The following is a 17,745-nucleotide window of genomic DNA, read 5'->3' as shown; positions in this document are numbered from 1 at the left end:
GACCAGACATCAGATAAGTGACCTATTTGTAACTCTTTGAGAGTGATTTCCTTGATTACTGACAACCACTGGGATCCTGTGGGACAAGCTATCAGCGTGAGAAGAAAGACGGAGGGGGATGGAGGCAGAGAGACACGGGGAGCGAAAGCAACGAGGAGTTGGGGGGGGGAAATTAGATGGGGAATTAGTGTTCTGTTAAACTCCTCGGGGTGATGCGAGGCACGCAAACAGACAGAGGGAAAGGAATGTAAAGGAATACATTTCCATGTATTGAGCAAAGTGGCTGGCTGCCTAATTAGCGCAGTGTGAAGTTTCAGTCTGTCCATATCTCCTTTAATTGATCCAACCCTGTATGATCACCCTATCGGCATAAATAGTTTGATGCCTACATAAACAGGGACTAATTTGCTTGTTTGTTTGATGGTACTCTGCCTTTCATCCCTTCAATCCATGTCGGACATATTTCTAGCGAAACCGCGCAACGAACAAAACCAGCGTTCTGCTCTGCCAAGGACGAGCGCACGTGGAGCTGTAGTGCTCTTTTTCCCTGGCAGTATTTGGCTTCCAGGAAGCAACATTCATTCAACCAGCAAGTCATTAAAGGACAGTGTGCTGCGGGCACCCATGGGATCATTAAGGGTTACTGTGTGCTATGGGCTAATGTCACACAATAATGGGAATCTGTAGTTTACACTCTTTGATAGCCTCTTTTATGTCTCGTCTGCGCTTAATGGTTCAGGTCTGTGTTGTAGTCCTTTGGCTTCACACACATCTCTCTCTCTCTCTCTCTTTATTTTTATAGCTCTTTATGGGCTCAGCCTCCTCACTCTGCCTTTAGGGCACATCAAACACCCCCCACAGGTTACACAGGCTCACAAGAGCCACACCAGGATACCACGGGGTCATTCAATACTACAGATCTATCCAACACACTATGAATTTACGGTCAGCTACTCTATCATCAAGAGGACAATGCTGCATGTTGTTGCCTCTTTTTTTCAATTGATCAAATGCTCATGGGGGGAGGGGGGGGGGGGGGGGGAGTGTGCTCCACTGTAGGTTAAAGACCTGTAAATGTCACACATGCACGTTAAATAGAAGCAGTTGAATTATTCTCTTAATGTCTGAGTTTTAGGACTGCGGAAGAAGCAACAGCCAGTTCAACCCGTTCCTGTTATTCTAACCTGCTTTGGTCAAATCCCTGAATATAAACGGTTGCTCTGTCTGCAGCTTGTGTAGCACCTTAGTGCGACAGATGGAAAAGGTTTTAGCGGCAATGTAAACTGGAAGTTTAAAGCTTTAGGAGGCTCGCACTGCTTGCCCCAGTCGATGTAGCTCAGGAGGCCGTCCTTCGGTGTGTGAATGTGTGGGTGAATGACAGGTAAATTGTAAAGCGCTTTGTCTGGGGAGGTAGAAGGGGTCTATATAAATGCAGTCCATTTACCATGTTTTAAAAAAGAAAATTGCTTTAATGGAGGTGACGAGTGCAACTTTAGCATGACCCGTAGAAAGAATAGAAACAATTAGGACAAAAAAAAAAAAAAAGAACCAGGTTGAAAAATAAAATCCTTTATATAGTGTATCTGTGAGAAATTGGGTGATGGTTTAAATGTACTCTCTATCCTTCAGGAGATTCAGACTCTCGTCTTGTCTCTCTCCCTCTGTGTGTTTGCTTCATTCTCCCATCTCTGTGAATGTTGTGCTTCAGTGTTGTAGCCTGTCCTCTTCCCGAGTTACATGGTGTTGAGGAGGACGTGCGGCTCAGGCTCTATAGCTGTTTGGCGCTTTTCGATCAATCTATATGTTCACTACGCATCATTTTGTTGATTGCCTACTGTGATTTTAAAATGTTGGTCTATTCTGTACACACAATATCTACTGCATGTCTGTGCGTCCAGGGAGAGAGATCCCTCTGCAGTTGCTCTTCCTGAGGTTTCTTCCATTTTCCTTCCCCCTTAAAGGGGAATGTCGTATGCTGTACAGATTGTAAAGATAATGGGCAATATATATAAAATTTACTTGACTAAAAATATGTTGGGATGATTTGATTAACCTTGATTTGATTTTTTTCTTTTCTTTATTTCTTTCTATCTTGGAGATACACTTAAACTTATTGTTGTATTAAATTGTGCTTTAATAATTGTGTTCTCAATCCTAACCCAATAGCGATACGTTTGACATGTGCAATAATGTTATATGTGTATAAAGTAAATAGAGTGAGGCAAGTGGCATAAAGTCAGCTATTTATATTACCGGGTGGCGCCACTAGACAAACATAGAAAAACGCCTACTACACAGCAGTTTGGAATGTAAGTATGTAAGTTTGAGGGATGGTTAATATGCAGTAAAGCTAAATTAACGGCATTTCCATGCTGAGGTGCATTGTGGGAGGAAGTGATGCCAAACACTCAGGGCACAGACTACGACTGAGCCTTTCTGGAGGCCTCTCTGTCACGCTTTAGCCGTCATAGCTGTCAACCATAATTAAGACAACGCCTGCCAAATATCTGGATGCCTTCAATAGAGACGACTTATTGACTGGATGCCGAATTTACTCACAAGCCTGCTCTGCTTTTAGACTCTGTCTCCCACTCTGAACCCTCCTGTTTACGTTGGCACAAGAGCACGTTAGACAAAACAAAACGGTTATAAAATAGGGACGAAGAAGATTATTCTGACTTTCTATTGTCCAAAAATAGAAATAATGAGGCAAAATTCAGGATTAGATTGAGGTATTCTGTCGATGATGGCTGGTCCATCATGTGGATCTAGTGTAAGCAGCACACAATCAGAAGATTCCAGACATTTTTTAACAGGGGTTTTAAAGATAATCAAATCTAATTTGCTCTCTCGTGCTCCTACTCTTCTCCCTTCAAATGACACAGATTTCCTTCAAGTAGTGTGAATTTCTCGTAATTTCCGCCGCAAGCTCATACGTCTAATTTCTATTTGCTTTACTGCTCCTTTATACACTGCTGCCTGTCGACCTGGAGAATCGCTAGCAAGCTCCTTAATGGTTACAAAATATGCTTTCATTCTTTTTTTGTATGATTCCATAGCAGATTCACAGCAGGTCTGACACCTTAGTGAGTGGTTTAAAAGGGAAAAAAATGACACTATCATGCTGCAGGAGACTACTGATATTCATATCTTGAGCAGTCTGCCTTCAGTGTCACCACTGGGTTTAGCATATTCAGAGCTGACAATAAACCTTTACACTCGTGGCAGCGCTGGAATGGCTGCTTACATGAGTCACCGCAAATGGATGAACTGCCATGTTGAACGGCATTATCAAACGCATCAGTGCATCAGAAAACTACACAGGCATCCTTGAAAATCGCTGTTTGATAATGTCTCATCTCTCCCTGCTGTTATACAGTATCCGTTTTCTCTTTGTTGAACATGAGGGAAATGGCAAAACTACATGCTTTTTAACTTCCTCTTAAATTTCAGTTTTGCATTGCTTTGATCCCTCCTGCTGTGTGCTTGTCACTCTTCAAAGCTGATAGGGCGCAGGAATTCAAATAATCTGATAGGCCATCCACACAAACATCCCACGAGAAGGAGGAGGAGGAAATATGAAGCACAAGATGAAAGAAAGAGAGATAGGCTGACAAAATGGAAACAAAATGTGGGACCTCAAGTTTTTTTTGAGTTTTTTTTTTTGCCAGCCTTCAAACTTTTTCTCGTACACAATACAATAAACGCGAGAGAGTGCGGCGATGAAGAGGGGTAAAACCTGTCATTTAGTGGCGTGGTGAGAAGGGAATGGTGCGGATGGTTTTAAAAATAGTCACATTGGAGGTCTGTGTGTGAGAGAGGAGCTGCAGAGAGCTCAGGTTTAATATATCTCAAGCGAGAGCCACCGACAGCCACCGTCGCACACAGTTATCCCTGATACTCATAACGAACAGCCGCGTCTGGGCCTCGGCACACAGGCATGCTAGTGCATTATGGATCAGAAACTGAATGGGAAATGAACCAAGCTCCATGCAGCTCTGCAATATGTTTATTTTTTATTGCCATTCTTTCTGTGTTTGTGCCACCGTATCAGTTCGTCTCTCACTCTCCTCCCAATGCTCCCAGTGGGAGGGAAGCAGTGAGAGTCCCATCAATACAAACGAGCGAAAGTCGCCACTTGAGGACGGTTTGTCTGCTCTGGTACTGACACTGTTATTCCGCCATTCTTCTCCACTTTCTAACGCGGTCAATTGAATTGAATCCTTTGAGTTGCTAAGGTTTCCTGAGGCAATTCGTCTGTGAAGTGGGTTTGGATTTAAAGATAATAGGGTAAGACTTTCTCTTTCTCAAGACAATTTAAGGAAACAAAGCTGAGACCTTTTGGGGAGGATGTTTTTCCCCCCACAGAGGAGGTGTTTTAATGTGATGCATGAGAGAAAAAGACAATCCAGTTATGTGAGTGTGAAAAGAGGGAGGAAGCTTAGAAGGCAACATCTGAGGACGCAGAGGCATCGTAAAGAAATATCTCTTTTAATGAACACCAGAAAGCATTCTGAATGCCGGCAGCATATCCAATAAATAACCTTCAAATGAAAGAGTTTGGCTCTCCATTTAAAAAAAAATAAAAAAAACAGATATGAAGACATTAGATGAAAGAATTTTTTTTTTATACAATCTCATATGGATCAAAGCTATCTGGACTTTGCCCCTAAAAAGATTGACCGCGAACCTTTTCTGCCGTCTCTCTCTTGAACTTGAATACCCTCCTGTTCCGTCCTGTATGTCATCCGTCGTTACCCAGAACAGAGAAAGAAGTCCCGGCGTTTTCACATTTTTGTATCTGCTCAAAAATAGATTAGATGCTTTCTCAAGTCACTGCCTCCACCTCAGACCATTAACCAGACGGAGGAATGAAATGTAGGATCGGAGAAAGTGGCAATTAGAAGGAGAACAAATATTAATGGAAGTTAAGAAGTGCCTCACAAACCCAATTACAGCATTAGCCAGGCAATTTAGATGAGCTCTGCGAAAGGCAAGAATCCTGTTGAAATGTACCAGCGGTCTCTCTGCATTAACAATGGCATTAATTCCCCCGATTCCCACCGAGGGGGGAAGAATAGAGCAAATACAGCCATTCTGTCTCCTTTATAAAGAGAGCCGCATTCCATAATTCTGCGATGGGAATAGAAGAAGGCCGCCGTTCCATGTCTTACCCGCCCCAAACAGACCGCGGACCCCCTGGAGAGTTGCAACTCGTTAAATAGCACCATTCTCCTGCTCTACACAAGGCTTTCCAATACTAGAACGATAGGTAAACCACAGGTCTTCCATGCACAGAGAAGATCCCACAAGATAATTACAGTGAAGACATGGTTGACTGCTGGAAGGCTGACTAAAGGGAAAGACAGCAGCAAGAAGCGGTAGATATAGAGATATAGGTAGAGGTATGGACGGAGGGAGGGGGCAGCGAGGAGCTTTCCGCTGCGCTTGCACTTTTCCTCTCCACCTACCGCCGTTGTCATATCGCATCCTTCAACCAAAGCTGCTGCCACACGCTCCCATCGGGGACATGCGGCCCTGACAGCCTGGCCAATCAGCAGCACCCTGAGGCCAGTTGAAAGGCCTTCTGGCGTGCCTAAGGCTAGCGGGGTCCAACCAATCAGTTAGAGGCCAGGCTTGAAAGGAGGGCCATGCTTGGCTCAGGGAGCTGCTAAGGCTGCCAATGGGAGTCCAGAGGGGGAGTTCGAGTGGCTCAGAGGGAGGCAGCCAGAGGGGTCAGAGGGGACGAGGGCAGACTGACAGTTATTTAGTGAGAGGCTGAGCTCTGTGTCACTCACAACAGCACTCCGCCTTTGTACTACTGGGCCGGCTCTAATGGGACTGTCACCTTCTAATTGTCCGACTGGGGATGCAGAGAATGACAAACGCGCTCAAGACAATGCATAGAGACACACACAGATACGAAGATACACACCCGTGCACTCTCAGACGCTGGCACAAAACCAGCAAACAGAAGGCAATGTGCACAAATGATTACACATACGTGCTCTTTTTAAGCTGAAGGAGATTTGTGTTCATGGGAAAATTCTCACATTATGTTGGACTGCACTGACCTGCACATCCATCAACAGCAAACGCAAGGGACTATTTTATAGAATACTTACATTATGTGTGTATATTATGTCTTCACTATAGTTCCTAACTTTCTCTCACAGTTTTTTGGTGCTGGGCAGGTAAAGTGTTTTTTTTTTTTTTTTTGCTGAAGGCTGGCGTCTGCTGCTTGAAAGAGAGTTAAAGAGAGAAAACCAAGAAACCAAAACAAAGAGCTAAAAGACAACGTTTTTCTGCAGAGCTGAGGGGAGGTGCAGTTTGGTTAGAATTAGTAATTAATAAACCTTTAAACTTCTCCACAGCTGTAATGAGACACATTTTGATCGATTTATAAATGTAAAGCAACACATTTTTCTGTGAATGAATAAATGAGATTCATTTTAAAATTAACCTCAGAGGGAGCAATTAAAATGATGTGATTTCCTAGTCACTAAGAAGAATTTTATAGTGCACTATACAGCCATGACTGAGATCTCGAGACCAGCGCATCAATTTTGCATCTAAAGGGACATTTTCACCAACTGACCTTCTTAAAAGAGCAAAAAAATAAAGATGTATGTGAAGTAGAGGGAAAAATCAATGACAGAACAGTCACAACAGTAAAAAAAACACGAATAAGTCTTGAGCCATCATCGTCTGCCGGACCACTCAAGAGGACATAGACTCTAGACGGAGTTGGAGTGGGTGAAAATGAAGCTGAGTTGAAATGTAATGAGCAACTGATTGTATGAACTAATTCTTACTGGATCAATTGGTGTTAACAGCTCTGCAATAAGGAATTACAGACTGAATTATTGGAGTCATTTTGAGGTATTGAAATGATTATGTTAATTAAATGATAATCTTTACCTGCTGTCAATAGGGAGTGGAAATAATTTTGTTCACAGCGTTCAGCTCAGTCATGTAGTGTAGTGTTGTGTTTGCCGTTCAGTGGTGACTAAATTATACATCACTAGTGCGGTGCACGTTCACAACAAGCCTGTTCAGAACGGACCGTATACTTATCCTGTGGTGTTGTTGGTGGCAGTTTTCTCGAAAAACCGCTCACATAAACAATTTCACACTCAACACTGCACTTTGGGTCCTGAGCAACAACACCTGCCATGACATAGTTGCGTCACAGACCCGAGTCACGGCTACTCACATGTCAGAAAACACCGGTGAAATAGGCACAGAGTTATTCATGAAACAATTCAGCAACAAATCGAAATTGAAAGTTTCGCTTTGACCACATGTTACTGTATGTAATACCTGTCTTTTACTCTTCACTTGAAGACAAAAAAACCTCTCCTACCAACATACCCAGTTACAGTACGGGCGAAAAGTAAAGCAAGACCAAAATCCCTAAATCCACCCCTGTAAAAACACACCAGCGACGCTGTGAAGCAGGTATTTTGCTGGCGGTAACGTTATTAGTGAAATATGGTCCTACTCATGGGGGAGAAGAACACAGCCAAGACGCCAAACACTGTTGAAATACACTCTGGTTTGATTGTGCTTCCAGTTGGCTATCCGCTCGTGTTGACTCCAGGGAAGTGAAAAAGAGTTAGATTGTAGAGTTAAATTGCAGTCCCCCCCCCCCCCCCCCCCCCCCCCCCGCCCCGCTGTTTAGTTAGAGTGTATTCACATTGAACGTGTCACGTGTCTAAATTGCACCAAAGTCTACAAAAGCACTCCCGTGGGTCTCCGGCAATACAAGCACCGAGTCTGAAGTAGATGAAGTCGAGATAAGCGGTTCTCAAGATATGCAAAGGACAGACCGACAGGCTTTAGTTCGATGTAATGGAGCCTACTGCTGTGTGGCTTAGCAATTAGGACAGAACATGTGACACAGTCTACTCAGTAAGCAGTCCTCTGTTTAAGTAGTGAAGAATATAGAAACTACAGTTCCACAAGATCAAACCCCTGCAGTCCTTAAATAGCTTGAACCCAAATAAACCCCACGATCTGACATTAACCCTCATCCCCACAGGCCCCAGAGGTAGTCTACCTTTTGTCACAGGTGCTTTATTCTGTCATTGCGACTCTTCATGACTTTGCCAATCGTTTTTTTTTTTTTTTTTTGGTAAATATGACTTCACATCATTGTTTTCTGCTTCTGTTCTAATTTGTGCTTTTTAAAAATACAAATGTATTGGAGTCCCCCAGTCAAAAGCACCCGCTTTCAACCTGTGCAGTTTTAATAGATTCAATAGAGTAGACAGATCAAATGTTTGCCGTGGGTTCTACTGTAGAGTATCACACACTGTCAGGGGGGGTGGGAGCGCTCCGTCAGTCATTTTGAAGGAAACACAGATTTTCTCTTGAGCCCTGACTATTTTGGTTTACACAATATGCTAATTAACTGTAACTTTCCCAATATAACAAAAAATACAAACGACTACCATGACATGCTACGTTTGAATGTATTATTTAAGTTAGAAAACATTTAATTAAAGCCGTTGGGCTCCCCAACAACTGGAACTCAGAGTAGCCAATGAATGAGTAACGACTCCCTGCCAATCAATCGGCTGGTATACGACATGAGATGATTTAGAGGAAGTCATTTGTGATGCAATACTTTGCTGAAACTACATGTGCTTGGGATGCTGAATGAGTAAAGCTTTATTTTGCTGTTGTTTGTCCTTCACTGTCCCTCACTGCCTCTTTCAGAAGAGAAGGAATGTGCTTTCCATTCCAAAACTGTGCTGGTGGATTTAGTAAAGTAATTGATTTGATAACCTTTCTTTTTCCGGGTGAAGAATTCTATTCAGTGTTAAATTTAGATACATTTGGTCCTGAATGATGTAATCTAACGGTGTACATCATACTACCTAATTTACCTATATGTCGGTGGAAACACGCACGTGTGCAGGCACGCCCACATACACAATCTAGATACAGTGGAAACAATATATGCCAATGCAACAAGAGATGCAATAAAACTGCAGACGAAACAAGCGTATCCAAAAAGCATATTACGAGCTCATTACGAGCTGTAATGAAATACACTCTGCAATATGAGGTTGTAAATAACCCACCGTGTTTTCATTTTGGGTACTGAGCAAACAGCAGTACTGACATTTCAATATCACTGAGCTTACTTGCCCCTACACACACACACACACACACACACACACACACACACACACACATATATATATATTGATACAGTATATCTCACATATATTTTAGCAGAGAGAATAAAATAACAATAAAAAAAGGCACACGTTCCCTCCTGTTTCTAAAGTTTTCCTCTGCAAAAAGTGTGGAAAGTTAACTGGAGTGGTGAGTGAACATTTGTTTTTTGTTTGTGTGCTTCTGTTTGCTTTTGATGAAATCCCTCTAAATGAGGAGCCCCCAGTCATTCCGGCTGTGACACATTCAACACTACACTGTGCCGTATCATATTACCCATGAGCACTACCGTAATGGGCTATTCAAAATAATGAGGTGAACCAAATCATGCTGAGATGCATTTTAATAGGCCGGTTCACCTATTCACCTTAAGACCTGCATTCTTCTACAAGAATGTGAATGCATGATAAGGACTGCATATTACAGTTTCATTTAGCTCCATGGAAAGGACATGGAGTCATGCGGAGAGGAAAAGAAACAGCAAACACAAACTTTTGTCTGGTCTTTCCCTTGGCTGTGGAATAACATAATTATTAAATGACATGTCCAAAATGTGCTCAATTATTTCCAGCTCATGTTGTTTGCTTCCTTGTCCAAACCGTGGGTCAAAGAGGGAGCCAGTGTTTGAGGCCTGGTTCAATGAAAGGAGGGTCTTCTCTCTCCCATATTCAGACTGCTTTCCATCAGTTTTGCCTCATTGGCCCCAGTGTAGGTGCTGCAGGAGACGGTTGAGATGAGAATGCCACAAATGGCCTGAAACTAATGTTGGCCTCCCTCACCCTGCAGATTTACAGCACTCCCCAAAAGACTTTCTGTCTTTTCTTTTCTTTTTTTCAATCGCAGCCTGTCCCCTTTTCTCCCTTTTACATCTACCACCCTTACTGCTTTTCAAAAGGAGTAGTTCTCTCCATCCACCTCAGTATCCATTTAACTCAGGCTGTTTTTCAATCTCTCCATTTCCACTGCACTTACATCTGTCATGTCAAATAATTTGACAGCGAAAGCTCGGAAGCATATTCCATTTGAGCACAATGGTAAATCAATGGCATCATAGCTGCACCACTTGTGGTTCGTCATGACCGAATTGCACGTCAAAGGGAAAATGGCCAGCAGTGGAATGGCGCTCTTTCACACTGTTGGTCTGTGTGTGTGTGTGTGTGTGTGTGTGTGTGTGTGTGTGTGTGAGAGAGGGCGAGGGTGTTTTTTCTTTGTTTCGTGGAAGTGAATGCAGCTTTCAGAGGCATAAACAGAATATTGCCATCTGAGCAATAACAGCTGTGATGATGATGACGGTGGTAACGTCAGAAGGCAGTGGAATATAACCTCAATAGCACCATAAATATTACACAATGACAATGAAGGAATAGATGACAGCTTTATGATCGTATGAATTATTTTTTATAATTAAATCAGCAAGTACTTTCTTTTGTACATGGAATTGGATTTGCCTTGGATTAATGAAATATCCTACAGCAGCAGAGCTACATTAGCCTCTCATTGTGCTCCCACTGAATCAAAGAGAACAACCACCACCGCTCCACCACACACCTCTTTGGGCGCGTCATTTGCATCATTTGATGCTTGCAAAGCCGTAATTACACTCCGAGGGTTAATTGGTCTTTTTAAACCTAGTGAACCGGGCTGTGTGACGGCTCGAGTGTAGAGACACAGGTGAAGAAAACCTCAAAGAGTTTCCACGGCGCAAAGAGTGCCGGCCGTGTCCTGAAATCAAGTGTGTAGGCTTTAAAGGCTGTTCTTGGCCACTTCTGAGACCAGCAAGATAAAGCACGAAATCCCCAGAGCTCCTCTCCTCGGCCGCCTGTCAGAACGGAGATTTGTGTTGAGGAGAGAGCCGGGGACAGCATGAGTCACGCACCCCATGGTGCACTACTTTCAGCTACGACTGAGGGCTGAGACACACCTATATTGTGTTCACACACTGTATAGCTGGAAGCAAGCTGGGAGACGTTCCCTCGCACAAACACACACACACACACACACACACCAAGTCAACCTCAAAACTCACATGGCCACACGCACAAAGGAAGCCCGTGAGGTTTAATCCAACCATCTGACACCCGACATGTGAAAAGGGGATAAAAGAGGGTCCATTTCTCTAGCAGGGCAGCACAATTAGGTGCCTCCCCTGACACTGCGTGGCCCTGCTGTGTGTGTGTGTGTGTGTGTGTGTGTGTGTGTGTGTGTGTGTGTCTTGTGTGAGGGTGAGTGTTTCCATGCCTTGGCGGAAAATCTGCCCTCTTGCCGACACACTGGTGAAAGGCGATTTCCGTAATCCGGGAGTGTAAGCCTCGCTGTACAAATGGGCGTAAGGGACTTTGTGTGTATTTGTGTGTGTATATATATATATATATATATATATATATATATATGTGTGTGTGTGTGTGTGTGTGTATGTATATATGTGTGTGTCAAAACTGCCAGCAAAAAGCTGCATGTCTGTCTGTGTGTCTGATAAGAGGCATCAAGAGAGGGGAGTTTAGAGTAGCAGCACATAGCTGAGAGTATGATGCCTCCATGAGAAGCTTGCTTTAGATTTTCCTTATTTCTAGTATTCGTTGTGATCCACTGGTTGTAATTTAACAACTGGTTACATACATGCTCTGTTAAACTTTTTATTTTTATTAAATGGAAATGGAAAAAATAAGATGAGAGACCAAATCCAATATATAGCAATATTCTTTTTTCGGCTGTCAGTCAGTTTCATTAAGAATTAATTATTTTTTGCAGACTACACTTGCAAATTGAAATTATTTAATCATTGTCAAGTGCTTATTATACATGTTCCATTTAATGACTGTTGCATGCTCAATTGTACTATTCTTTGTTATTTATTCTGCTTTGGTACTTTCCCTTGTTTTATAATTCATTGCATATCTCAGAGGGAAACGTCTGTTTAGACGTTATACACTAAATCCCTATAGGCGACCTTCCCAACGTTTGAGGGAAATTCATAAAAGAGATCCAGGCCTTTGGAAATCTGCAGAGAAGGGTGTGTATGCATATTTCTTTTAGTCGTAACTCAACAGAGTTAAATGCATCTGGCTCCTGGTGGACGAGTGGTTGACGCATAACAGTAACATGTCATCATATCCTCATCTCTTAGAAAAAAATCTTAAAATCTTAAAATCTAATATATTAGAATTGAGATTTGAAGACATTGAGTTTTGGTCAGAGAGAAAACATTGTATGCAACTTCATTGCAGTAAAGCAATGCATGCCTCTGGAAAACTGAATTGTGCACAATCATTAGCATCCATATATAAAAAAAAAATCTGTTAAACTGCTTTATTTGTTGCAGAATAAATGCTAAAACGCTAACGCAATCCTTCAGCAAACGTGGATCTCCAAGTGTTCCCCAACCTCGGTACAATATGGATGTCGTGATCGCCCAACAATTTAGATGTGCCGTAATCTACAAAAAGATGCACTGTGATGCGAAAAATAGTTCACCTGCTATAGTAACAGGTGTAGGAACGCCACGGAGAGAGAATACTCCAGAGTAATCCTCAGATCTATTCTTCTGAAACCAAGCATGAAGTGCATATTTGTGTGCTTTCCAAGCAACGATTATTATTTTCCTTCTGCCTGTCTGCGGCGCCCAGAGGCACAGCAGACAAATCACCTGGCATCATGACTTAAATCGGAGACAAGTGCAGCGCTTTTAGCCTGCTGGGTGTGCTTGATAGAAAATACCAGAATGTTGTGTCTCTTGGCCTCGTGGTGATTGTAAGAGATATTACTCCATATTCACCAATCTTCTCTCTTTCCTGACCTGAGTAAGTGCTTAGAAAAAAAAAAAAACATGACTTGTCTACCTTTCATTGCATTTCTCTGCAAAGACAAGTTATGTAAAAAGTTCTGCGGTGCACCAAAGACATATTCCACATCAAGTGTGGTATTTGCTGAAATTATATAAACATGTCACTCACTCTGACAAGCATGTGAGGGAAGGGTCCTCGGGAGTTTTCGGGCACGTTGATAGGCGGGATGACCCAGTCTCTCTTCTGTCGCCTCAGCCCATTGGCAGAGGAGCCCCTCTGATGTTTTCGAGGAAACTTGATAACTCTGGGTTGGGAATCCCAGGCTCTTGACAGCATTTCTTCAATGCCACCCTGAAAAGAAAAACCCAAAACATGTCACACTGTGCCACATCTCGCATTGAATAACTTGCGCATCGTTATCGTTTGAAGAATGCTATTTTCCCACGACAGGTTGGAAGGTGAATCTATAAAGTGATGCTAAAATTGAAACTAAAATGCCGGGTGTCACGCCGACAATAACCCCATTTTGGAGGAGTGACAGAGCGGAAGACACGAGAAAATATGAATCTTTTTTTTTTTTTTTTCATGAATGCTGCTGCATCACATCTCATGAGGCCTTTGGCAAGACACACTTTAGCCTGCCCAAGCCCTCGGCTAAGACAGCGAGGCCTCCCCCAGGCTACGCGGCTGGGTTTTGTCCACCGAGGTGTTGTGCCTTTGTCTGCATTCCTGCACAGATTTTTAAAAGCAGACGCCATTATTCCTGCTGAAGACAGAGAACAATGTGACACTCTGCCTTGACAGAAGCCTATATCGTCAGATAAAACAGGTGTTGATGAAATACCAGTGTAATAGCAAGGGGAGCAGGGGAGAGAAACGGGACACCACCCAGCAGTTTTGTTTGGATGTGAGAACTACTTCTTATTTTTGATGGCGAGGTACCTTTGACATCATACAGGACAGCGGTATTATGGGTAACTCCTTTGAAGGAATGTATGGGTGTATACAACCCTCCGCGATGACTCCCTCCAGCTACAGCTGCAGAGAGGAGATTGTGTTCTTGCTCATCTTGCCTCGTGAAATGAGGGTTAGAAGGGTGTCTAAAAGACGGAGTGTTTTTTACCCAATCCTCTATGGTGTCCTCCTGTGTAAAATGGTTGTATTGCTGTAATCCACCTAATCCTATTGTTGTCTCTGGGCCCTGTGTGTATACACACACACACACACACACACACACACACACACACACACACACACACACACACACACACACACACACACACACACACACACACACACACACACACACACACACACACACACTCATTGCCATTGTGTCACTGTCACCTGAAGCACAGTGGAAATCCTCCTGCTCATCCCACCTGGAATACACACAACGCAGGCAACACACAGGCAACGCAGTGCACCCGAGCAACCGCGGCTTCGTTGCCACGCCAAACGCAGGCCGCCGGGTTCATCATATCAATATGCACCCGCTTTGCCTGTGACTGTAAGCTGCACCTGAGCAAACGCAGGGTATGTTTTTCATCTTTTGTTTGAACTCTTCAACACATTTGGCAGCTCACATGATTGGAGCTCGGCGCGGACCTCCGTACAGCCGGTGCTGAGTGTTTAGCTGGGCGGGAGCACGGCGTGGAGGGAGCGGGGGCGACCGAGCGGATGGTTAGAGGACAGAAAGAGGAACGAGGAGGGACCAGATGTGTTTCCCAGATAAGATAACTCTCGTTCCGGCTCCACTCATCCAAAACACTCACAGGTACCAACTGGCACGGGGGAGGCAGGGATGCTGCCAACCCAGCCTCCATGGACGGCAGGTGGAATTAGTCTCTGTCTGTGAATGCGTGTGTGTGTGTTTCTGTGGCGGTGTGTATATTTGCAGATGCTCATTTCAAACAAATAAGGAAAAACAAAGATCATGCTGAAAAAACGAATCACGCAAAGCAGCACAGATAATGGCGAATCATCAGGCCTGTCTCCATGTCAGCGCATAGGGACAGCTATGACATATATGAGACCACATCACTGCTCCTCCTCATCTATGCTCTGTCAGTGTGCTCCTATCATGATAGAGTCCTTATCTGCAGAGAAACACAATGAATGAATAGCTGCTCTATACGCCAATCAGCCCACTGACGTAGGCGGCCCCATCAGGCCTGACGATAACGAGGTTGAAGCATCCGATTGGTCGGGGTCCCAGCATTCCTTTGGAAAGGATGCCAAAACAGAAGTCAGGAGGGGAGACGGTCAGGCAGAGAGACAGACAAAGAGGGAGACAATGAAAGGGAGACATCCTTTTATTTTAAGTCTGCTTGTGGATGATATCAGTGTAGTGGCTGCATGTGACTGTCACTTTCAAACAGCATGGCAGATGACAGGCTGTTGGCATTGTGACAATACCAGGATTACAAAGGAAAGAAAGAAACTCTTCGGGCGCTGCGAAGAAGCTAGGTGCTTATTAGGTTTTGGGGATTTTTTATTTTTTTTGTCTGAATATCTGTGTATGAATTTAGTGTGCATTGTGTTCAGTCATGCCTGTGCGCACATATGGGAAATCATGAGTGCAGGCCTTAATGCAGGCATGACTGCACATGTACAAATGCGTGAAAATAACGCACAAACATATGTGCGGGTGCATCAGTCTGTGCGTGACCCAGAGAGTGCATGTGCATGAGCACATGACCAGGAGTCTGTAAGTGTGTCCCTGAAGCGCCCGGGGGCTCCTGCAACCCAGAGGCAGGCAGGGCCAGCTGGCAGCTCCCAACTCCCAGGCAGGCCGCACATTACTGGGGCATTCTTCAGGCCGGCAGCCCTGGAGCCCTGGAGCTGACATCTGGAGGTTATCAGCCTGACAAACGGGCAGAACAATACAATAAGAGTGTGTGCTCATTTTCCCATTCTCTGTTCGGTGTGGCTCTGAAAACATTTGATTCAGGTCTTCAGATGTTATTTTTTTGTTATGTCTTTAGTGCTGCAGTTCCCTTTGCTAGTTCGCTATGATAAAAAAAGAGAGATCACAGTGCTAGTCTTCAGTCAGGAGAATGTTCTCCCGTGAGATCTTTTCTCAAAAACTAAAATGAAGAAAAATAACATTTAAACCTAACTTGTGTAAAAAAAAAAAAAGTATTGAAATTCTCATAGCTGCTATTTGCCTGTTGAGACGTGCAGCTTTCCAGTGTGGATTGTCAACATAATCAGGCTATAATCACAAAGTTAAAGCACACAGCGAAAGCGCAACCATCCGACCATGCCAGTCTTGCTTTTCATCGACCAGTGGACCCCAGGGTCCTACGTTCCACCCCGCTGCCGGCCTTCGCTGTAATCTACCTCGAACAGGTGAGGCTGTCTGGGGGAGAGTGCGGTAAAAAATGCAAATCAAATAAGCACTAAAACCCGCTCTGGCAACCGGTCGAGTCCACATCCAGCGGTGCATAACTGATGGGCTCTAAGCTGGTAGAGAAGTCAAACCAACGTGCCATGAAATCAGTACGAGCTGGAGAGCACTCAACGAGAGGCCCTACCTGTGTGAGCTGCGATAGCCTGAGTACATAGACACAGTGGAAAGGGCTCTCGGGTCAAAGATGCACTACACTTCAATTGCTGTGGTATTGTACACAAAATGATACTAAAATGATACTAAAATCAGAGGGTTGATCACCGAGCACCTTTCTGCTGCCAAAACAGCACAGTGAGAAACTGAGCCAGTTATTAAAAACAAATCAGTGCACTCTCACTGGTGCTATTCGACAAAAGCGAGCGTAGCAAGAGGAAGAAGTCGCAACGTATTGTTGTGTTTGAGCCAATTCAACTGAGAACTGATGAACAACCGTCTCTACACAAAATGAGCTGCTATTTGAGCCGTCTGTGTATTAATCAGCATTGAGAGGAAGAGGATATCCACGTTGATAAGGCAGAGATACTGGAGGTTGCCGTTACTGTAGGTGATGCGATCATTTGTAAAATAAATAGAACAAAGAGATGAGCTCAGATAACAACTACTTACCTCTGTGTGTGTGTTTGTGTGTTTACCGAACTAGAAAAGGAAAATTGGCCACACTTCAGTTCCCGACTAACTTTGGTATTTTCCTTTCTTTTGTGTCTAAGTGACTAATGGGGACCACAATTTTGGAAATTGGTCCAGTATTGAGGGAGAGTTCTGCAACTAGCAGACACAAAATGAGCTGCGAGGGCAAGTGAGCAGCGTCAATGTAACTTTTTTTTGTTCTTGCCACTGACAGGCTCAGATTGTCATCATAAGTGTCTGACAACATTATGGAAAGGAGCCTACAGAGAAATTCAAAGGTTATTTTTCTTTTATACTTTAACTTGATCTGGTCTGTTTGTTTTTGTGTTCCACTTAAGGAGACGTCTCGTTGAGAAATCTGAATATCATTATACTCTGGCTCAAATTAAATAGGCTACAGGCAGCAATCAAATTCAAAGACCTCATCTATATTGTCGATATCGTCCAAATACATTTAGCCATGACATTGAATATCTTTAAGGTAACACTAAGCTACGGTTTCTGTACTCCAACACAACAAAGACTGACTAGCACTCGTGTTTCCACCATTCCAGCAACATATCACCTCGCGAGATTTCATCCTTTAGAGAGAGACTCTTTCCATTTTGTCAGACACTACCGCTACGCTATCGCCAGCGCAGAGGCATAAATATCACGAGAAGTCATTGCCGCACACAAATAGTTTACAATGCTACTGTATATATCGAGGGAGAAGAAATACGGGACGGATTA

At 43.6% G+C, this 17,745-nt stretch overlaps 1 protein-coding gene across 2 annotated transcripts in view; it reads right to left on the bottom strand.

Moving 5' to 3' along the window:
- cdh4 (cadherin 4, type 1, R-cadherin (retinal)) overlaps positions 1-17,745 on the bottom strand; it is a 178,819-nt gene that overhangs the window by 45,114 nt on the left and 115,960 nt on the right. For both annotated transcript variants that reach the window (XM_068720325.1, XM_068720326.1), the window contains exon 5: positions 13,140-13,322. In XM_068720325.1, the coding sequence (XP_068576426.1) occupies positions 13,140-13,322 (183 nt within the window). The remainder of the gene's footprint in view (positions 1-13,139; positions 13,323-17,745) is intronic.

The sequence above is a fragment of the Cebidichthys violaceus genome, unplaced genomic scaffold (assembly GCF_023349555.1).
Source record: "Cebidichthys violaceus isolate CVI_PGR_0920_01 unplaced genomic scaffold, fCebVio1.0.p SCAF_25, whole genome shotgun sequence".
Classification (NCBI taxonomy): Eukaryota; Metazoa; Chordata; class Actinopteri; order Perciformes; family Stichaeidae; genus Cebidichthys; species Cebidichthys violaceus.
Note: the sequence above shows the minus strand (reverse complement) of the source record. Positions and strands in the feature narration are given on the sequence as shown.